The sequence below is a fragment of the Helicoverpa armigera genome, chromosome 4, assembly GCF_030705265.1.
Source record: "Helicoverpa armigera isolate CAAS_96S chromosome 4, ASM3070526v1, whole genome shotgun sequence".
Classification (NCBI taxonomy): Eukaryota; Metazoa; Arthropoda; class Insecta; order Lepidoptera; family Noctuidae; genus Helicoverpa; species Helicoverpa armigera.
Genome location: NC_087123.1, coordinates 593,118 through 617,268, shown reverse-complemented (window position 1 = coordinate 617,268; position 24,151 = coordinate 593,118). Strand labels below are relative to the sequence as shown.

General features: G+C 36.0%; 3 protein-coding genes across 3 annotated transcripts in view; 1 reads left to right on the top strand and 2 right to left on the bottom strand.

Annotated features, from left to right (window-relative positions):
• Positions 1 to 24,151, bottom strand: part of LOC110370444 (cyclin-dependent kinase 12) — a 117,491-nt gene that overhangs the window by 1,682 nt on the left and 91,658 nt on the right. The window contains exons 2-7 of the mRNA XM_064034200.1: positions 4,933 to 5,086; positions 2,246 to 4,631; positions 1,971 to 2,157; positions 1,425 to 1,597; positions 868 to 1,099; positions 80 to 407 (exon numbers count right to left, since the gene is read on the bottom strand). Coding sequence (XP_063890270.1) covers positions 80 to 407; positions 868 to 1,099; positions 1,425 to 1,597; positions 1,971 to 2,157; positions 2,246 to 4,631; positions 4,933 to 5,086 — 3,460 coding nt within the window. The remainder of the gene's footprint in view (positions 1 to 79; positions 408 to 867; positions 1,100 to 1,424; positions 1,598 to 1,970; positions 2,158 to 2,245; positions 4,632 to 4,932; positions 5,087 to 24,151) is intronic.
• LOC135116843 (uncharacterized) lies at positions 12,683 to 14,534 on the top strand. Its single transcript, XM_064034429.1, has 5 exons — positions 12,683 to 13,434; positions 13,576 to 13,689; positions 13,922 to 13,984; positions 14,062 to 14,127; positions 14,207 to 14,534. Exons 1-5 carry the CDS (start codon positions 13,038 to 13,040, stop codon positions 14,263 to 14,265), a joined length of 699 nt encoding a protein of 232 aa, XP_063890499.1. The 5' UTR covers positions 12,683 to 13,037; the 3' UTR covers positions 14,266 to 14,534.
• Positions 14,756 to 16,250, bottom strand: LOC135116844 (putative nuclease HARBI1). The gene is made up of 2 exons (XM_064034430.1): positions 15,763 to 16,250; positions 14,756 to 15,657 (listed from the first exon to the last, which is right to left on the bottom strand). Exons 1-2 carry the CDS (start codon positions 15,981 to 15,983, stop codon positions 14,793 to 14,795), a joined length of 1,086 nt encoding a protein of 361 aa, XP_063890500.1. The 5' UTR covers positions 15,984 to 16,250; the 3' UTR covers positions 14,756 to 14,792.

Sequence of the window (24,151 nt, the reverse complement as noted above, 5' to 3'; positions counted from 1 at the left end):
TATTAGGTTACATATGTAATGGTGTAAGTAAATAACGGTCTTAAAAACCATCATTCACCAACACCACCACTCAACTCACTCTCTAAAGCAGCGCCTCTCCCGATCATACTCCGCCGACAGGCCTTCATCGTCATTAATAATGGCTGACGGATCACTGTAGACGGAGGACTCTTGGTAGAAGGAGTCGAGATCGACATAGTTCCCCTCGCTGGGCTCGTTGTGGAGTAGCGTGGCGAGGGTCGCCTTGAGGGCGGCGAAGGTGGGGCGCTGTGCAGGGTCGGCGTGCCAGCAGGCGTGCATGGCGCGGTACAGAGCCGGCGCGCAGTGCGGCGGCCGCTCCAGCCGATAGCCCTCCGTCACTGCGCCCAGCACCTCGCGCCCTGACATCGCCGCGTATGGCGTCGAACCTGGGAGTATAGAGGACATGGTTGTAGTGCATGATTGTGAATTTATATTAGTGTATTAGTATTTTGTTTAGTCATATTTAGTCGACGAATAGGGGACACGAATGAATGGTCAATTTAACCGACTTAAGAAAAGAAGAAAAGTGTCAGTTTAGCCTATGTAATCACGCACAATTATTTCCCGTTAAGCCAAATCGATTTTATGCCTTTTTCAGCATAGGTATCGCTTGTCAGATTCGGAAAAAGGTATTATGAGAGGCAGTAACTTTTTAATGGTAACATTAAAGTATATGGAGAATTCCGACTCTGTTGTTTATTGTGACTAAGTACTATAAAAAAAGTCAATGCGAAAATTCTTTTCAATCTTTAAAACATAAATCTAAGTCAAAATTTGCAACCATTGACTTAGAAATTATACCAAAGACTGGGGAGCCTAAATTAAAACTACAGAATGGAAACTCACCAAGCGTTACAATCTCCCACAGCAGTATCCCGAAGGCCCAGACATCAGTGTGATGACTGCACACACTATACAGCAGTGCTTCGGGCGCCATCCACCGCACGGGCAGCGCGGCGCGAGGCGCGCGGGCGGGGGCGCCGGCTGCGGCCGAGCGAGACATGCCGAAGTCGGCGATCTTGCACAGCTTGTTGTGGTCTACTAGGACGTTACGGGCTGCTAGGTCGCGGTGCACGATCTGGATAATATAAGGACTTTTTAGGGACCTGCCTTTGGCTTTGCAAGGCAGAATTAAAGGTTATCTGCATTACAGAAAAATTGGACCAGTGCGATTAACGTGTTATGCATAGGATGGTCGTTGCAACATAACTTGGCATGTGTATTAAATAAGATGATAATGACAACGATAGCGCACATAATGATGACAAACACGACGGTAAAGAACATTATGATGGTAAATGATAAAGATAATAACAATGGCGACGATGGTGATGATCTTATTTACTGCGGCAAAGAGTAGTCATACCCTAGTCAAAGTGTACACAAATAAAAACGAAACTCACCCCTTTGGACGCAATATAATCCATCCCCCTGGCCACGCAGTAGGCGAATACAGTAAGATCTCTGGACGTCAACGCTCCACTGCCACTGAAGCGGTCAGGCCTCGACCGTCGCTCGCGCAGGTACGTCAGCAGCTTGCCGCACATCACGTACTCCATTATCAGGAGATAGGGCTCTGAAAACAACCGCAAATTATGGTAACTTTTGTGTTAAATGGAGAGATTTAAATGTTTGAGCAACGAATGAGGAGCTAGAATAGGCCTAAATAGGCTCCCAGGTCAAAAGATCAAACTTTATATAAGTTTGTTGTTTTTATACATCGCTGGTGCGAAGGTTACAAGAATTCTTTTATGAACTGAACAAAATGTATTACCCTCCTGCTCAAAATGTTCAATGTTGAAATTTGCCTCAACAATATAGGCATGTAATTATTAAAGATACATACCTACATATTTATAACTCAATGCCTTGTTGAAAACTTGCTTACTTTATTGAGCTACATTTAATAAATATCTTCAAAGACTAGATCTAAAATACTTAAAAATTACCTTGTTCTGTGCAACAGGCAAGTAACGTCACAACGTTAGGATGTGTTCCTATCTTCTGCATAATGTATATTTCGTGCAGCAATTCTTGTTTCTCTTTCTGTGAGGCAGTTTCTTTGATGCTCTTAACTGCTACCAGCCGAGTAAGACCATCATGGCCATTTAAGTCGTCTGCTTCTGCTTTCCATACCTGAAAAGAAAAGGATGAATATACTTTCTAGTTTTACCTTATGACTTCATTTTTAATCTAAAGGCCTTGCAATCTGATAATATCGTACCTGTCCAAAGTTTCCTTGGCCAAGCAAAGTCTGAAGTCGTAGTTTATTTCTTGGGAACTCCCATTTCTGATCAGGCTTCGTCGGTGTCGGCAGCGGAGGCCTAGCTACAGGCGTAATAGGAGACTCCTTCTTGATATCTCCATCTTCGAAGTAACCCTCGTACTCCGTATCTATTTCTTTGGTCTTCTTATTTAATATACTTCTAAGAACGAAAGCTACTATTGCTGCTACTGGTAAAAATCCTAAACCAGCCAACACGTACGATGCTGTGTATGTCTTTTCTGCTTCAATGACCACTTCCTCATTTTGTGATGAAGGGTCTTCGATTTCTTCACCATCAGTTCTATTAACAGTCTTGTGACTTTTGTTTGTAGTGCTTGGCACAAACACTGGTTTGGAACTTGATTCTGATGATGTTCGTGAAGTCACTACAAATGTTTTGAACGATGGTGTTGTAGCTGGAGCCAAAGTTGATGTGTAAGCGCTGGAATAAGCTGCTGTTGATTGTGTGGTGGGTACTGAGGATTCTATAGTCTTCTCAGTAGGCGGTAGCGTCGGTACTGGAGTCGTAGTTGTTGTCGTCGTAGTAGTAGTCGTAGGTCGCCTTCTCCTATGTTTGTTAGTTCTCGTCGAATTCGTCGCGTTCTCAATATTTCTCTGTCGGAATAAACTCGCTAATCTGTCGGATATCTTCGACTCAGTTTCATTTCTGACAAACGTTTGATTCTTGCTTGATAATTCACTGGCTACAGGAGACGCTGTGACAGGGCTAGAATTTGGATTTTCTGTAGTGGTCGTTCTTATTCGAATTATATGTTTAGGCCTGAAGCTTGTAGGTGGTACTGTAATAGTTTCTGTATCATTAATAAGAATAGCTTTCGGTATGGTACCATTATTTGTGTCAGGAATATCAGCAATGGTGCTGTTGTCTTCGTCTTTTAGAGCACCATCTGTTTTATTAGATCCTTTCATAGATGAAGTTATTGATACTGATGTTACTACCGCTGTATAAACTGAAGTCGATGCCTTTTCAGTCGTTGTAGCATTTATTACTAGAGTGGTAAGCACTGGAGTAAGTTCAGTACTCGCAGCTGTTACTCTGAGTGGCCGCCTTCGTATATTAGAGTAGTTTCTTGTAAAGTTCCTAGGTGCGGGAACACTTGTTTTGTTTGATATGCTATCTCTCGTTGAATTATTAACTGTTGGTTTAGGTGGTATATTATTGGTTGTGGTGCTGTTAGTTTTATTGCCATCTTTACTTTTGTCAATGATGCTAGGCGTTGAATATGGAATGATTGGTTCAGTAACATTCAATTGCGCAACATTCTGTGGTTTCGTTGTCGTTGGTACTGTAGTTGAAAATTTTCTATATGCATTAACTAACCCGACGTGTCGTGCAGGGGCAGGCCCTTTTACTGTGTTTCTAATTTTATTTTTCTCGATAAAATTTTTAACGACAGAAACATCCATATCTTCATTAATTTCTTCTTCATCTACGCTGGTATTCTTATATTTTTCTGTGGCTGAATACCTAGAATTGAATTTTCTTTTCTCCAATGGAGCTACAATAAAATTTACTGATTTGGTCGATGCCGATAATGTTGGTGAGTTGGTTAAGTTATCGCTTATGGCTTGTCCTCCCAATTTTTGACCAAAATATTTGAATGGTGCCATTTCTTCAACGGGTAACTCAGTTTCAAGTGGTCTAAAATGATTGTAAATCTCATCCGTCATAAATAGAGTACGATTTTCTTTTTCATTCTCTACTTTTACTAACTTTGTGCTCTTACTGTCAGTGCTGTTGGCTATTACGTTGGTTTCAGATTTTTCTTCTGATTCCGTTTGAATTGTTTTGACCGACGTTTCTTCTTTGGATATTTCGCTGGTTTGTGTTGTAGTTTCAACCTTAGTACTATTGTCTTTAGCATCACTGACCGACCCATTAATATTTGTGTTCTGTGTCACATTTTCTGGGTCTGAATAATTAAGTAAATACAGGCCATGGTTCGATTCGTCGACTTGGAATTCTTCTTCAGGGTCTAATTCAATATCTTTGTCAAGGTTTTCAAATTTTTCAGGTGGGACATAAACTATGCTACTTGCAGTTACCTCAACTCGTTCAGGTATTGTTACAGACTTATTGATTCCCTCTCGTCTTCGGTTATTTATAAACCCACCTCTACTTTTATTATCTTGGAACACCCTGGGTACGAAGATGTGTCGTATTTCATGTGGCTTTACTTCTTGTCTGATTTCCTTCGATCCGTCGGAAGCCACAAGTTTGATTGTGGGTGCTGGTTCGTTGCTCGAGTTGTCAAACGTTATCCTCTTCACTGTAGAGCTGTTTGAGTCTCGAACTTCTAACTGGGCAAATGTAGTGTTGGATCTGAAACGCAAAATAAGGAAAATGTAAGTATGTACCTACGTTTAATGTTACGATACAATCCTATGAAATGTAATTTGAAAATCTTTTCATAATTTATCTAAAGCATAACTGAAATAACAATCTCTCTTAAATTTTTTTAAAATAATATAGTTTTTTTTTTTCAAATCATATAGCCTTAATACATCTAATACAAAACCGTCCACATTTGTGCGAACATTCATCAATCTGCCATTCTGATTCTAGCCTTATACAGACTAAACTAACCCACTTCTCAGTCCCTTCACCTAGAGACAATACATACTTGTTAGCCTTATGTGCTAATGACGATAGCGTATTGATATGCGTCGCCAGTCTTTCGTTGAGAAGCTGTCGCCTTCTCGCAGCGAGTAATGAGAGTAGTTGCGAATCCCTTGTGGCGTTTGCACTGCTTTGCGTCGTCGTTCGCCGACCACCACCTGCAATGGATACGGAATTTTGCATTAGTGTCGTGTTTGGAGTTTTTGATTGGAAAGTAGGTTCATTTTGTTAGGGGGCAATTAAAAGGGTGCTGTTTTAATCTAGATTTAATTACATCACAATGGATTCCTGATTCTTGAGAAGACGTCTTTCATACCTTTGAAATTCAGGAAGAGAACAACGATCATAGTTTCATGAGTTAAAACAACAGAACATAAAACAATACATAATTTCCTAAAAAACTAAACAACAGCCTATCAACAACAATATCCTAAAACCTTCATCACTATATGATTACATCAAGCCATCAAGCGACATCCGACCACAATTACTGATGACCATAAACGACAGATCGCATGATGACCACAATACAAATAATTGCATGTAATCAACTGCCTTTGGGACGGCAAACCTTCACCTACTAACTAAGACTTGCAATCTAGAGGAAGAAAACGATTTAGAAATTAAAAATGACAATATGTCATTTGAGGGCTAACACTGTGAATATGAAATATGACATTGACCCTTTTCAATTAAAAAAAAACCCTTTTCAAAGAACTCTGAACATTTCTCACTGATCAATCTCGCTGAATCCATTTAAGACTCTTGAAACATGAAGTTTTCTTAAACCATGAACCAGAACTTCCAAAACCACGTTCGGTTTTCTTTTTTTGAAATTCTCAAGAACACAGTCGAAACCGAACAGTACAGTTAAAATTGTAATATATAGCTCCATTGGAATCCATAGAATATGAAAACGCAACTAACAATAGGTGTGCATCAACAGAAGGTATTGTAGATGCAGTGCAACCGATTGTGAATGTAAGTACCTAAGTACACTCGCATTCCGCTAATCATGTTTTGCAAGAAGCTCTGGAGAGCTATTTGCCTTTGGAGGATAAAAGCATTGCGATCTCTATGATATTTTCAACAACATCTATTTTTTATCGTTAAAATCTACTTGTTTGCCTCTAATAGACTCCTATAATTGGTCAATATTGACATAACTCTCTTATTAAGGACTAACTTAGTTTTTATGATAATCAGCTAGAAAACGTAGATTTTTATTGCATCTTTCTAACAATTTAATTCATATTGTATCAGTTAATATGCTTAGTGTTGGGAAGACACACTAAATATGTCTTTACATTATAATTTACTTAACCTCTCTACCTTATTCCTCTTTTTCAAGCACTGTTCTCCTTCAAAGACCCTGCCAAAGCTCTCACGTACGTTCTTCAAAAGCCCCATTGTGCTAAGTACACATGTTCGTCAATGTCATCACCAGCATTAAGCCTACTCTCACGGCGCGCGCATTAAGACAATAAGTGTAACGTAACACATCGGACCTTGACACGGCGGGGAGAAAGTATCGTGTGTGATCCGCTTTAGGGTGATTGTTTGTATTTGTATTGTGGACTGGTTCAGATAGTGGTAATTTAGGTATCGGTTCATAACTAAGAGAAGTCTGTTTTTTTTCCAAGATTCTTGTCTGAGTAAGGTCTTGGATCAGAACTTATTGGGCAAAAATCTAGTGCTAGATCTAATAGTCGTCCTGGCGAAGCATGGGAGTTGAGTTATGCTTTTACTAGTTATATCTACATATATCTTTACCTACACCGCCGATATAATTATGATCTATTTTCGTGTAAGGTATAAGAAAAGCTTAGATTTCACTCTAAGTAAAGATAGGCAGATCGTTTAATTTAGACAAAGCATATCCACTAGCCTACCTCAATAAGTTGGCTATAAAATCCTGAAAGTTTTTTAAATCGGTCTAGCAGTTTCGAGATCAGCGCGATCAAACAAGCAATAAAACCAACTCTTCAGCTTCATAATTAAATAGTATAGATTCACGTTGACCTCATCGTTCAATAATTTTCAATGGAAACATAACATTTCTTATCTGTTTGTTATTGATTGACGTAAAAAGCTGAGCGCAGTGCGAACGAGTTTAACTGACCACACGCTAGAGAAACCGTTCGGGTAATTACTGAGCAGTTATTGATAAATTATCAATCTATTTTATGAGCAGTAATGTAGACAATGATGTCGGATTTAACCCTCTGCAACTGACGTGGTCAAATTTTTACAATTCAACTGAGGTGGTAGTACATGAGACACCACTTCAACTGCAAATATTTTTGTAAAATTAAACTATACAGCTAACTTATTGACATTTATTAAATTTATAGCCTATTTTAAATGTTAAATTAACTTGGAATAAAAAAAACAAAACGTACTTTCAAAATTAAACAACTTTTATTTACTTATGTCAAATCAGTCTGAAAAATTCTACTTAATCATTTATTAACTAAAAAAAGTAACAAAATCAACTTTTTCAAATTTACATTACATATTTTAAAAGTTCACAATAATATGAATCAGTGTTGAAAAAATGAGATACATTCGTTGGTCAAATTATAAACTAGAGTGATTCAAAGTCACACCTTTTTTTGGCAATTATCACACAGTGGCTTAGAGAACTGAAGGCAAATTGGCTTCGAACAATCACAGCAACGATACTTAGTTTGTCTTTTTATTTAAGTTGGAAAAATATTAAAAAAAAAAATTGTCACTCAGTGGAACAAATCGAACTGCCGGAGATGGAGGGACCCCCCATCCATGCCTAAAACTCTTCTTCACGTGAAATGGCGTCATCTTCATCGCGTTCGGTTTCAGGCTCGAAACTTGGATCTACATCTTTATCATCAATATCTCTACCTCTTCTCTACCTCTACCGAACACTCAAGGCATCGTAACTTTCCTGTTACATTTAGTTCAATATTTCCCCTTCATGACTCTGGAGAGTTCCAGCCGATGTTCTTTTACGAGCAGAAGTCCCTGGTTTAGGGTTGTTGCTTGAGATGTCCATCTCAAAACTTGTTAGGTACGTAACACTAGTTAGCTTGGTATTCAAGTTAATTGATTAGTAATTAAAGTATTAATGTAATATTTATGAAAATTGGAAAATAACACGAAATAATGAATCACTTAAACTAGTTTACTGATGTGGTAGTTTAGGAGACACTAAGAAGATATAACTATTTGACTGAGGTGGTAGTCTCGTGGAAACTTACTTTGACGCTGACGTGGTAGTCCCGTGGACACTTTTCTTCCTCCACGCTAAAATAAGCTCACTGTGACCACCTCCCGCACACTGACCGACGCGCGAGCCCTTTATAGGAAGGTACTCAAAGAGCTGGCGCACGAATTTGAAAAATGACGGCAAAAAACTATATTTTGTATTTTGCGGTGTCTGTGGGACTACTACGTCAGCTGCAGAGGGTTAATAGTGAATCGTAGAAATAGATATATTGCAATTTTTTCTAACATTTATATAGTATCTAAATGCTTATGGTATAAAATTTACTACATAGCTTTACCGATTGCAAACCAAAAGGTTTATAAATAAACAAAGCAGTACAATAAACATATCGCGCATATTTATAAAATAATAATAAAAAAATAACAAAAGCAAAGAACCCAATAAAATGCATTAACACACCACTTGCATAAGGTTATGTAAACATCGTGCGAACACGCGGGTTTGCCCGTAATCTCACGGTTTTTCAGACACACGTTCTTTAGTTTACTTGTTTCTGTCACGATAGTGTGTGGTACAAGTTACAAGTCATAAGCTTGAAGCGGTAATTACTATTTACTAGCTACGTATCCATCTTAAAATTTTTGATATTATAGAAAAAAACATTAAGATCGACTATAGTATCGGGTCACTATTTTGTCATGACAATTTCCTCCGTTTTCTCAATGGGTCCCAGCTGTCATTTGAACATCTTCGACAGTTGTTATGGGCAGTCAGAAGCTAGAAAGCCTGACATTCAATCTTACGAAGCGGTATCGGGTTGCCTAGGTACATGGATTGAGACCGTCAGATAGGCGTTTCCTTTAAAATACTGGAACTCAGCTATACCTACTGAAAACAGACTCCAAAATATTCGGGAAAAAGTTAGGCTGAACCGCGAATTTCCTCCTCCTCATACCATATGCTATAGATAGGATAACGGTGCAACTCCGATCCGTTGGCAGACCGGTTCCCTGCGGTCGCAGCTACCGTACACCTATTAGTTGCGAAGCCATTGCGTAACAGTGGACTACTGGAAATGTAGGAAATGTGGTATGTTTATGGTTGTGGAAAGGTGCTTAGAAGTCAATACAATAGCAGTCCTTTTGGTAGAAGCACAGTAACAGCCCTTTTTGGTAGAAGGGACATCAACAAATGATTTCCCTTCCGATGTACCTACAGTATCAATCTTTCACTAACTAAAAGCCATCTTCCCTTTTGGAGAAACTAAGAAGAAGAAGCTAAAGCTAAGATTCATCTTTTTCTGAAGAATTTCATTTCGAAGCACAGTAGGTGCTAAATTCACATGTGGCTCTTTTGGAAGTGTATTGAATTTTGAAGTCTACTATGTGAGAATTTGGACCCCACCAACCTTCGTAGGCAGAGTCAATTGCAACACCTGTATTACACAAATGTAATACTCGCATAAAATTAACACTAATCCTATACAATTACTTTCAAATGACTACATTAAAGTGTCAAAGAAAGTGTTACAATAATCACAGATTACTGAGACCGAGTTATAATATCGCAGTTGGATTACAATATAATCAAACAATTAAACTCAATGGCTAATGATTTCCACTAACACGCGATGTCTAACGTAACTTTAGTGTGTCAAGGTTCTAGTAGTGGAAACAATTAATTACTGATAACAGTTAGGTTATAATTTTAATTTTAATTGCGATGAGGTTTTTAATTAGGTAGATTATTAATATTTTTAAAGAGCTTAGTTTATTTGCTCGTCGGTGTAACTCTTTCTGAAAGGGTCCTTGCCAGTTGTCCGTTTCTTTGGGTTCTAAGAAAGAAGTGTAACCCCTACTAAACGCAACCTATTCTGATTTTGGCTTTGCCTTTATTTCCCAAAACGTCTTGCAAAATCTGAGAAATTTTATGACCATTTACTGTATGTCATCATCTGCCTAACGTTTTCCTAGTAGTCCTGCTAGTCTTAACCGATCCAGATACACCACTGTTTTACAAGGAGCTTCTGCCTTTCTGACCTCCCCAAAGCAATCTCTCTAGGTAAGACTGATTGTCAGACATACTGGCTTTTGACAACCCGTAACGACTTCCAAAGATGTGCAAATGACACTTCAATATCTCAAGAACCCTTACCTACACAGGCCTAAATGCCAAAAGACCACAAACAACAACGAAGTATTGGCTAAACCCCGTTCTAAGATCTAATAGTTTCACAATGAGTTCGCAGACTGGTACCTACTCATAGGGTCCGAGGCTGGGAAAATTTACCTTTCGTAACGTAGCGCTAAAATGTTGCTTTCGTATTGATCTGTGAAATGTAAGAAGTACTTCGTTTTAAATACGTGCGTATTGTAATTAAGTTGCTGTTTGGTAAGTACCTAATATATGTTTTTTTTTTGTTTCTTTTCAAACAACGATCACAAAGATCAGGAATCATGATGACATTTCATATGCTCGCTATTTCGCAGCTTATCTTATATATTTGACCCAAGAATGCACGTTATCATCTGTCTAGCGTTTTCCTAGTAGTCCTGCTAGTCTAAACCGATCCAGATACATTATTATTACCCTCGTATTCCCCTTAAACTTAAGGGGAAAATTTACAAGAGTATGGTCAGGCCTGCTGTCTTGTATGGATCAGAGTGCTGGCCCACAAAAGCGACGAATGAAAGACAATTGCATGCGGCAGAGATGAGAATGTTAAGAGGTATGTGTGGAGTTACGCGAATGGATAGAGTGAGGAATGAGTATATAAGAGGAAGTTTGAAAGTAGCGCCGGTATCAGAAAAACTGCGTGGAAACCGGCTGTCGTGGTATGGGCATGTGATGCGGAGGGATGAGAGTCATGTTGTGAGGAAGGTGATGAGTATGAACGTGGACGGATATAGTGGAAGAGGAAGACCAAAGAAACGATGGATGGATTGTGTGAAAGTAGATATGGTAAGAAAGAATGTTACTTGTGAGATGACGGCAGATAGAAGAGTATGGAAGAAGAAAACATGCTGCGCCGACCCCAAATAAAATTGGGATAAGGGCAGGAGGATGATGATGATGATGATGAATGCACGTTCATAAATCTTTGTATACTTAACCAAAAAATAACATCATAAAATAAACTATAACCATACCAATAAGTTCCAAAATTAATCAACACCAAAATGACACTACCTACTTCCAAATTCTTGCATCTCCAAAATTGGTAAAGCAACATTTTAGCGCTCCATATAAGTTGGTCAGTTAGCTCGTCTAACGTAGAATCCTAGTTATGTGCCTTTCTAGTCCACTCTAGTTTACCTATGCCAAATGTCTAAAGTGTATGGTCAACCACTTTAATGTCCTAATCAGATCGAACGGTTCTATTTTGAGCTAGGATAGATTTATAGCCTAACAGTTCTGAATGTGACTGTTTCTGATCTCTTACAACTGAAATTCATACTTAGAGGTATATCATTGATCATAAAATTAACGGTACTTATATTGTGTATATTAACACGAACTACTCCCCCGTGGGAACCACTGAACGTAACCGGATAAAAGTTTGTCTATAGACTTTATCATTAAGTGGGGTATGTGACACCGAAATATTTTTCTTAAGGCGAGGAATTGGTCAACAATAATTCCATAACCGGCACGCGCATCTAAGGCGCCAAAAGGGGTCGGAGCGTCTGAGCGGGGCGAGGATAACAATACGCGCGCTAGCTTATAACTAAAAGTCGTAAGCGGTAAAATGGTTTTGTAATTTTATTATTTAGAAATGATAATTTGATAAAAATTCCTTCTACAATTTTAAAGAGTAAGTATATACTCAACTACTAAAAAAGTTAAGCGGTCCCGTTGGCCCATAATATGTGAATCTCTTTTTAAAAAGAGGTATGTTTGATATATTTTTCTCTGTTATAAAAGTTACCTAATCATGTTTCTATTTCTAACAAAATAAGGTTTATATCATGAACTTTTAGGTAACCAAGTTGTATTTTGATCCGTTTTGTATTTACTGAGAAAAATTGAGATTCTTGGCGCCAAAAATTCCAATTCGTCCTCTTAAGTCGGACCAGTAGTTCCGCATAGAGAATCAACCAAAACCTCTAGAGCTGTTCACCTCATAAGGTATAATAACATGGGATTTAATCACTATTGCCGTAATACAGGATGTACTAAAGGTTTTATTGGCAAATAGCATGACTGTTTCATTAAGATAATGTTAATTCTAAACCCGCTTAACTTCCTCTGCATCCTTCATCCTTCCTTTGATTTCTACGGTTTCTCTTCAGCTTCAGAAATATATATTTACCATTGTGAAACTTAGGAACCATAATGAATAATTGTTAATTTTACATCCTGTGAATTAAAATAGAATAAGTTTTTAAAAACAGAAACACAGCTTGAAATGAAAAAAATATTGCAAATTAATTTTCGTACCTCTGAAGAACTCCTTGAGCATATTTCTATCACAGATTAGAAAAACAAACTTTAGCTTAGATATTTGCAAGTCTCCCAAAATTAGGTAAGATTTCGTTATCCCTCTAAGGGCTGATTTTTCAAGAGCCAGATAAAACGTCAAGTAGCTAACTGATCAATAACTTTATCTGATTCTTTAACGAACCAATAAAGAGTTTCAATTTTTCAAAGCATAGTTACCAGTCAGTTTACTACCTGACCTTTTTTTGTGACTAGCTTCACACTACATCTGTGTGAGCGAGACGCGCTTATGAACATTTACAGATCTAAGAAAGAGACAAACAATTTTCAACTTAATGACAGCGGTTGTCACATTTTAGAGGGAATCATAACATAACCTTAAACTTTGACGACTCGTCTTCGTGTTAATATTTATTTTCCGTTCGAATTTATTGTTTGCTTTTTGTGTGTTGTGTGTAATCATGGAAAATATCGTAAAACGTGAACGTTCCACGAATTTTAACAAAAGCGAAATAAGATTATTGACTGAATTGGTGGCAAAACACCGTACTATAATTGAAAATAAGCAGACAGACGCCGTAACCAATAAAGAAAAGGAAGCAGCGTGGATAAAAATCAGTTCATTATTTAATGCGGCTACGGGATTTACAGCGAGGAGTACCAAGAGCCTGAAGCTTAAATATGAAGGCATAAAAAAGGAAACCAAAAAAACATTGGCCAAACATCGGCAAGAGCTGTACAAAACTGGTGGCGGGCCCTCTTCAGCCCCAGAGGTTACAGATATACAGGAGAGGGTTATCGCGATATGTTCGAATATCAATGGGCTGGATGCTCGAAATGACAGCGACAAAATTCCAGGTATGAAGTCAAATATTTTAAAATATTTTTGTTGATGTTACCATGGGAATTGATATAGTGTTTATGAAAACAAAAGTAATAACGCACTACATTTATCTTTAGCATCTTTCTAAGCAGTTTGTGTATTGTTGTTTTTTTCAGAACCTTTAGAACTGGAAGAGACTGCTAAAGTTGACCCGCTATCGTTGCCACTGCAATCATTAGAAAATAATTTAGTAATTGTACCATGTGATGACGATATTCCGTGTACTTTAGGTAAAATATCTAATTCAATAATAATAAATAACTTTAGAAAATAACTAAACATGTGCTGTAATTAATCTCTGGCTGCAGAATGGAAAAGAATAAATGTTTGATTTTTACTCATATCCTTGATAGATTTATGATCACATGATGGCCACTGATTTTTTTACAGAATGTTCAACCTATATATATTTATTTAATGTAAAATGAAAAACAAGGACCTGAATATATTTTTTTGTTTTAGATCAAGAAGAGTTTTGCCCGCAACAGGATTTAAAGGAGAAAGTTAACAGTGAAATTGGAAATGGTATTTTAATTTATTGAAAAAAAAGTACATAGTATAATAGTGTAATAAAATATAATAGTAAATTAATTTGTTTTCAGACAAGGCCTTTGATGACTTTCAATCTATAGAGATACAGGATATGGAAGTGGATCAAACTGAAAAAGGTATGTCTTTATCAATTTTCCAGTTCATTTATTTACATTGTATAAAATAACATTAATTAAAACTTATCATTATTTTCAGAGAATAAGTGGTCTTCATGGAAGCCAAAGGCTTTAAAACTAAGATTAGTCCATACTTGAAAAGTAATCAAAAAATTACTAAAGTTGGAGTGACTGCAAAACTGGACCATTTAACTGAATCTCGCTTAGAGCTAGTGAAGCTCCAGAAGGAAATTGCCATAAAAGAGCATGAGTTTGTCAAACAGGCACACTTATTAAAAATGCAGAACCTGCATAATGATGAAAGAAGGAAGCAGGAAATGCATGAAGTACTATTAAGTAAGCTCCGTACTGGTGTAAATTATGGAACAAGTCCTTTAGAAATAATAAATAAAGATTTATAAAATGTTTTTTTTTCATTTACCTATTCAACAAAACAAGGATCTCTTTAGTCTTTGACCATTTTTATTGTAATGTGTGTGTTTAGTTCCAATAAATTAATTTTTTATCACTACAAACCCAGACTGTTAAATTCTAATAATCCTATTCAAAAGCAGTGAATACCTCACCACAAATTATTTGATTATAACAATATGATTACTGTAAAGTGGAGGTATAATAAAAGAACACATTGTAGTTATAAAATTGTGTTTATTAATATATCATTACTAGTTGATTAGACTTTCAAAATATTCTAACATAGAGTCCCTTGTACTATTGTGTTGGTGTCCTGGCTGGTCAGCAATGAGAGTTTCAAATTGTGGTTGTTGTGGTATGTGGACTTCAGGATCCACAGGTGGTTCGCTTTCATTTCTAATTCTTGCAAGATTATGTAAAATTGCTGTTGCTACAATAATGTCTTGAGCGAGAGGGATTCGGCACCGCATTCCTATACTTAACACAGGAAATCTCCTTTTCCAAACCCCGAAACATCTCTCAATTACATTTCGAGTACGAATATGAGACTCATTATATAGTCTTTCGGCTTCTGTTCGAGGATCACTTAACGGAGTTAGTAAATAATGATTTAAGAAATAACCACTGTCACCTAGGACCAGTCCATTCTGAAATCTATTAGTATCAAACTGAAACTTTGCTGCAGAGTTTGAGAATATCAAACTGTCATGTGTTGAACCTGGCCATCGTGTTACTATATCTTCAAATTTTAAGTCGCTAGTACACATAGCTTGCACATTCAATGAGAAGAAACCTTTTCGATTTCTGTAGTCTTCTGCAGTATTGCCACCTGGTGAAATTATCTTGATGTGAGTACAATCCAATGCCGCTATAACCCTCGGAAATCGGGCAATATTAAAAAATCCTTCCTGTACTAATAATATTTCTTCTCTGTTAGCTGGCAATGTAACAAATTCCTGGCGAAGAGAGGCAATTGCTTCAGTAACTTTTCTTATAATTTTGCTCGCAGTTGAGTTGTGTATTCCAGCAAAATCACCTATCGTAATGTAGAAACTACCACACGCATAGAACCGCAAAGTCAGAAGTAATTGTTGTAAAGCTGGAACAGAATTGTTTCTGAAAAATAAAAAAATAATATATAGGTATCTTTCAATGTTACCTAGATCGTAGTCAATATACAAAAATCTCGTTTTTATTATTTATATAGAAAATAATTCTTACCTGTTTGTTACGTTGGCGATTTTACTTTCAATGAGGGTTAATAAAAATTGCACAGTACTTTTTTCGAGACGAAATCTCCTATGAAATTTCTTATCATCCCATAGAGACATATTATCAGGTCTCTCTCTAATAACTCTTTCTCTTCTCTCTGACTCTAAATAATTTAGCACTATATCATCTTCCTCGATTGTTTCGTCGTCGATAGAATCAAAAATATCCATTATTTTATAATTTAGGAAGCAAGAACACAAGTATAACCTACAAAAACGAACGCGCGTGATTGCAGAAATGACAAAATATCTGAGTTATCTGACCGTTAGCGCGCTACCTGGCCCGTAAAGGGCCAGATAAATTTATCGGCTGGATAGAGAGTTTACCTGACCGTTAGGGCCTATCTGTCAATTGAAAAATTGAGATTCTCGCTAACTGTGGAATAAACCTTATCTTTCCCTTTATCTGACCATTGAAAAATCGGCCCTTAAAAACTGATAAAAAGTAGGCGTGCCTACTAATGAAACGAACCACGCAACATTGGGCCAACACTTGGCTCCAACTCAGCCCAACATATTGGGTACATATTCCCAGCATAATTGTTCGCGAGTTCTCACAGAAGTTACACTGCATTGCATACCTTTTTCCTCGGTTTGGCAAAAACCTCGCAATATATACCATTGCATATAATACGCATTGTGTGCACAAAGAAACTTATTACAATTATATTTGGTAATGTGTGGTATGCCTTAATTGTTATCATTGCAATTGAGTGTTACAAACTTTTTGCTTCGAAATCTGGTTGGAGAAATTGTGGGAACAATGTTAGAAAAGTACAAGAAAGTGATGTATTTGTGACACATAGGAATTTTAATTAATTACTTGTGCGTAAGCAACAGTCACACGGGTCGGTAGATCATGCATAAGGTTTACCTTTCAAGCTTAGATCATTGAGCTTTGCAGCAAATTAATGGTCTTTTGAATATGATGATTTATTTTTTAATATATCTCCAACAGACACTGCTTGGTGCAATAAAAACGCTGTTGATAAAGAAAAATTTTAAAACAGATTTCCTATTTTTCGGTACTTAACAAAATACTAACTTCTTGAAAGCCTGCAAGTCACAAGTAGAGCGTACTGCAACTCACACAGAAAAGCACACACACACATACAAACCATGTCTATAGTGCGTAGAGTAAAGAATAAAACGCACTATAATAGAGAAGTAAGTACCTATTCTAGCTTACAATCGCACGGTAGTAGGTGGTCTGTTCGCACCGTTAAACTAGGGAAGGGAAAGCATCGATAGAAATTAGCAATGTAATTGTCGATATATTTAGTTTGCCTTTAAATGGGCAACCAATAATTAAACAATTAACTTTCTTTTGTAGTAATTTTCTGATATAAAGTAATTAAAACTGGCCTTTTATGGTGGCCAGGTGAAAATACAAAACCATTTAATTTTTAGGTGGACTTTAAAGTGGTTTTCCAGATTAATCTTCGATATTATTTATTTATTTATTTAAGGACAACCTTACATAATTACATTTTGTAGATTAGCCTTAATTAAAGGCTGCCACGGTATGCATTAAATTCAAATCTCTCTTTTTATATGTTGGTCTATCAATTTCCAAAAATAAACTATTAAAACCGTGTTGAACAAGCAATGCTAGAAATAAAGAAAGAAAAACTAATTCAAAATCTATTTGTATGGAGTTTCTTGCCAGCTCTACTCCATGCGGCCAACTTTTTGGAACCGTGCAACTAGACATTTCATAGGTAGGATTTTGCGCTGAATCTCAACTATTCATTAATCAAATTGATACAACGAGCGGCTACATAATATTTTTCACTATTTTATCGATATGACAATTTCACATCTCTATTAGCACCTGCATCTACCCGCGAGCAGTGACCGGCAATGGGGTCGCGTATGCACCCAGTCCACCGTCTGCGCGTACGCATATGTGCAAACATTACTGTCACTTTATAATGTGGCTTGGATTTAGTTTATTGTATTAGAGTTATAGTTTCTTTGAGTTATGAGGTTGGTTTAGAAAATTGAAATATGGAAATATTTATCGTAAAAGTCGTATTATAAGCAGCATGGTTTATTACTTAAGTTTAGTGCAATAGGTACTATTAAATGTTGCGTTAAAACATGATAACTAAGTTTGATAGAAACTTCTTAAGCATCTTTGTATAGATACTGAGTTATCTACTAACACTTGGCAGCATCGGGCTAGAAATTGATCCCGCAATGTGATTGGGATAAAAGATACGCACTTACTCATGTAAATAAAATGTAAATACTTAGTGTTGCCCCACATACCACTTTCTATTGTCTCAAATTCATTCTAAATTATTTGCTATGTTTTGTAGCGACAAATCGCCAAGGACATTTTGAATTCTTCAAACTTCTTACATCAAAAATAACTAATCTAATGTCATTCAAACCAGTATCCAATCTCTTTAGCGAAAACAGGACGCCATTAAGAGTTGCGCCACGAATCTCAGGCAAACCACATAGCATGAAATTAAAAATTTACAAAAGGCCACTCGATTCGGCCTGGATTCGCAGGTTGAAACTCAGTCTAGTGCTAAGTTTAGCTAATATTGCGATATTCGTTTGAGGAAAGGCTGTTTTCTATTTTCAGTAGAGGGATTTAGGGCTTAAGGCTCTAGATATAGCAAGGACGGTCATAGGTTATTATTTATCTAGGTGTGGGCAGAAGTTCCCCCGGGACGCGGGTAAAAGCTCTGGCGAAAGCTAGTAAAGTATATTTGGAGTCCTATGGCTGCGGTAAAAATAAATTACCATAACAAAAGTCGAAATCTTTTTAGCTTAATTAAAACCTCACTTAAAATAAAAAAAATTGATAGAAAAATGGCACATAAAAAATCTTTACCACTGAGATGTAACAAATAAAATCAAAGGAGAAATAAAAAAATAATTGACATACCGATCCAATTGCCATTTAATTCTCCAGCAATAATCGATATAGATTCCATTTTGTATCCACAATGGGTTGGAAATAGTTTAATTCTTAGATAATCCATTATTAACCTCATTTTCAAATTCTTCAATAGCCGAGAATGTGATTGAATTGTATTGACCATTAGTGTTATGTATTCCAGCGGCCATTTTGATAGCCTTTTGTGAAGCTCGCTGTTCAGTAATTAGAGTTATGTAAATAGTATTTTATATAAGTCTAGCTTAGTTTTTTTCGTCTTTTGTTGAGTAGACGTGAAAGCGTAACTATTATGTGTATGTTGTTATAATAGTGTTTAACTTCTTCGGTATAATTACTACGTTATTATAAAAATAAGTAGTACCTAGACGGCTAGTGTTTTAAAGAATTAGGCATCAAATAATTTCACTCAATATTGCGCTTTGCTATAATATCAATATTCCATCTGTGTTAATATTATAACAGGGTAGGGGTTTTTAAAGGCTATTTGTACACATAATTACTTGAGCAGCAGTTCCAAAATTTCTCACTGGTGAAAAGCTGCATTCTCCCAGAGTTTGTTTTCCTTTCATAGAACACGAGCGACTACGCGGGCATAAACTAACATGCTGCAAACTTAAATCATTATAATTAACCAAGTCTAGCTCACGTTAAGTTCGTGCAAATTGCCGTGAAGCGACCGAGCCGATTACTGGCGAAAGTCGAATAATTAATCATTGTTCTAGATTTTATCTTTATTAATTGGAAGTGGTTTAGAACAGGTAACAGTTTACTTTGTTGGTAATATTACTCAATAATATATGAGGTAAAGTTTTCTTGTAAGTGGGGAAAAGAATTAACAGTCATTAGTTATGCCATAATTCTGGTTTCGGGCAAATAAGGAAACATTTTAAATTTACAATGTAGGCTTCTTAGGACGAATAAATTATAAATTTTATACGGCAATTTTTTTTCACGTGTATCTAATTTGGACATAACATTTCCTCAACTTGATCTATCCATTGACCAAAGTATTTTTGCCTTATTATGTAGATCTTTGTTCTAACTTTCCGCAAACAAAAATATTGAAGTTGTATTTCCCCAGCATCGGTATTTTACCAAGCCCCTTTGATCTTTCAAATAACATTATAATAATACATCTCTCAATATATAAATCCAACATTAACATAGCATTGTATGTCGTAACACATAATGTATGTAAATACTCAGGCTTTATTCCCCAGCCTACAAACTGCCTATTGATACATGCGCGCGCGCAGCATAACAACACTTTAACATTATAATCTAGTGCAGGGAAAAATGGACAGTTCTCAGAAAAGCTACATTCATAAATGTTTGTTGTTTTCCTCGTCTGTGATTGAAATAGATATCAATGTATCTTTTTGTAACGCAGAAACTTACAAAAAAAAACTACAGAAAAAAATTGAGAATGTGTTGGGTTTTTAATGAAATCGTCCGCCTAAGTTTTACTTTGAGCGTCGTTTGAATCTTTTACTTCGTTTCATATTGGGTCAAATAATACTTTTATAAGATCATCTTGATAATCAAAGTAACTTTATCTCTTCATTATTAAGTTGTATAGATAGTATAGATAATGCAAGATACTTTAACCTAACTATGCAACTATAAGATGTATGCACATTTTGCATGGCGTGCGTGCATAACAGTGACCTCAACAAATAACTATTTAAGTATTTACCGATCGTGCACTCGTGAACTAAACAAGACCCGCTATAAATACGGATGCTGGAATTCTACCTAACAGTTCAGAGTACGACAAAATAGTTTACGAGGTCCATGATGTCAGATTTTAGATATGACCACAGGAATAGCTGAAACCTTATGTCATGGTGTTTGATTTATTAGACGATTGGTTATTGGTCAGGAGAAATATACATAAGAGATATAAGACGTCACTGATATTATTGAAGCTACATCATCAGACTTCTATCTGGATGTAAGTTAAGACTTCACAACAAACCCTAGAAAAAACTGAGGCAATTTAGATGAGATTTAGCATGGACACAGATATCTGTGATCTACAGAAAAATTATAGTCAGAAAGATCGTTTACATCAAATAGGTGAAAGTGCATCTTCAGTACTCACCAGAAACCGCGGAAAATATCTAGTCACCACAACAGTAATGGTTGATTATGATTACAATCATTACCTCAAACTCATTTTGAAAGCTCATGACGTAATAAACAATGGTGGTCTATCTAATTGTATCTAAGCTTTCATCGTTGCGGATACGTAAGACAATTAGAGAGCTAGACTGATTAATTAACTAAACTAAATTGATAATTCCATCTTCATTAAGTTTCGCGCGATGTAGCAGTCTTAAAATATTATATTCCTTCTGGTTACCTCTAAAAGAGAATTCAATTACCCATCTATCTGTTTCTTTGCTTACCAGAAATTGAACTTTAATAGCATTACTTAATTACGGCTAATGCTCAAATTCTATCTCTAAGTAAATCAACAGATCAAGATATATAAGCAGAACAACAGATAGATTTTTTATTGAAATCCACCATAAGACAGATTCAGGAAGACTGTGACTTGATCCATTAACCATCGTCGTAACTGCTCACTTCATCCATCTTTGACCGATATCCCCCATCGCAATACCAAGGAGTTCCAACAATTTTATCGCCTGCAATCCCAGTATCATTAACAACATAAATTAAGTTGAACTAACAAATAAATTAGGCTTCAGACAATTAAATTGCTTCTACAATCGCAAGTTGGAGTCGTGCCTTATCTGGCTTTAGTTCACCTGTTGGTTGAACGCCTACTGATATTGTACGAAGGAATTTGTTGTGCCTATTATTGTGTAATAGTATATTACTGAACGATATTTTACTTAGACATTCACAGTATTTAGTGAACCATGAACCTCCATTTCACATTTCTATGTCAAATTGTTGGTGAGTAGTAAATTCTTGGAGATAAATGAATGAATCATTCAAAGACAAAGTCAAAAAATTTCAATTTTTATCAGCGGTAGTGATCATCAACATCTGTTTAAGTAGGAGGTTCAAATCTTTTCTAGAACCATTTGCAGCATACCTAATAAGACTCCGAACAATTGACCAGACGCGAACGAAGACTATGATAACAATGAGACGAAGCTTTACACAATCCATCTAGTGCAAGATAATGCTATGTCAGAAAATACAAAGAAACCTTAGGTACTTCACCAATAATAAAAAAGACCAAAATGATGGAATTCATTCTAAAACACTTGAAACGGCTACAAAAGTAGAATCTTCTGATGACTGTCATTTGGCATTACCTGAAACAAAAGAAATTATCATAAATAAACAACACAAGCAACAGGAGAAAGTGTACACTAGAAGCCATACAGAGACAGTCATAACATTTTACTTAAATAGAAGTGTATGAATGAGTGGCGTACTTTCCCGACGAAAGTTGTCGTCTAGAATATTTGCTAAATGATGTCGTAAGTATGAGGTAATATTTATATTTGGTAAGCTGCGGTTATGAGAATTAGCTTCATAAGTGCTAGTTACGTTATGATGCAGAAGTTTGTGTATATTATCCGCGTTCCTTGCTGCAAGGAATCTTATGATAGGATTCTTTACTTAAATGTTAACGAAAACCAGAATGCGCTTGATGTAGTACCTGCTTTTGATAAAGACAGGCTGATATTCATAGTTGGTAAATTGGAGGCATTTAATAAAGCTATTTATATTACAGTGTATACGATGAATACCGGCTCTAAAATCCTTACCCTCTATAACGTAGCTGCAATTAATTAAACAAAAGAAGCTAGTAGTTACACACAAATTACCTTTGCCCCAAACACGCCTATGAACGCAATCCATTTATCAGATATTACCAAAGCAGTAGGACGTGACATTTAGCTCCCAACACAGGCCCGCCCCTACAATAATTAACGATTACCAATATTGATATTGCACCTACTAATAATTATTTAATTTTAGATGCATATGATGATAGTAATAAATGTGAAACAATAGGTGCTCTTGCTAAATGTCATGTTAGTTAACATTTCAATGATAGTAGGTGTGATGTTTTTGACATTTCTAACTTTGAAGCTAAAATAAATATTGTTTAAAGAATAAGAAAGGTAGATAAAGGTCCTTGAAAATACAGATCCTAATTATACAAAGCCTAACATTAGGATAGGTACAGAAAACTTAAGTTTAACTGAGGATAAAGCTTACTATCAATTGCAGCAATTATTGTTTCTGTTAAGACTTTAACAGCTGCTTCAGACAACACCGATCCATCTTCATGGGCAAATATATATAAATGAAACCTTATACAAACATGTGAATATTTCTTACAGATTGAAATCTAGACGTCTTTGATTTATTACACCTCATCTTTTTTCAATCTGTGTACAAAACATGAGTTTTTCAACACATGGCTATGTAGTATCATTATTCATTTCTATGTGATTGTTATCTCATGGATATTGTCTTCCATAATGTTTAACATAATTGATACTACTTCAATAATATGTTCCATAAAAACCATATTTGGTATTGATGAAGCAACAATAGATAATGTACCATATCTATGACACGTTTACGATGCATATACAGCCATTAAATTCCATATTCGGATTTCGTAGTAAGCTACAAACCTTTTAGAGTACGGTCCCATCCTAGATAAGAAAAGTCAACGGCGGGAAGCAATCATCTAGTAAAGACCAACACGTATCCCGCCCTTTACAAAGTAGCTCACGTCCGCCTATCAGATAAAGTTCAATCAATCCCTTCAAATTTTAGTCAAGGATTATAGAACGTGTAATCAGAATAAGTATAGTGGTATCCTGTATTATAAGGAATATCACCATATCCATATGTGACCAGAACATAAGCGATAGCAAGCCAAATTTGTTAATTTAAAAGCTCTAATAAGCTTTGGAATACTTTCAAAAGTCAGCGAGACCTCTTTTGAGAGTAATTTTCATTGTATGTTATAGAAATGAACAAAATCATTAAAATAAATCATAATATCATCATAATATGAGTTAAAAGACACCCATTGACAGAGAGCAGGGAATTTATCAATTCTGACTAAAGATTTATTAGGTGATAAAGATTCAACTAACAATAAGCATTTCCTCATGCCACAAACTCATAACGTTAAACATATTGTTAATGTTAACACCTAAATGACATGCGCATAATATCGTAGTTATATTCAAGGTATTTCTCTAATAAATCATAATGACCATTGGTGATTGGGGAATAACAGTAGATAATGATTTAAGAGCTGTATGTATGGGTGGTAACGGAAGTGCAAAGTTTAAACAAATTATTATTGTAGTAATAGGTGTTATAGCAGACTTAGTAGATGATGGTAATAATGAGGAAGCAAATAATGTGGCTGCAAAGGCCTGAGAAAATTTTATATATCTCCAAA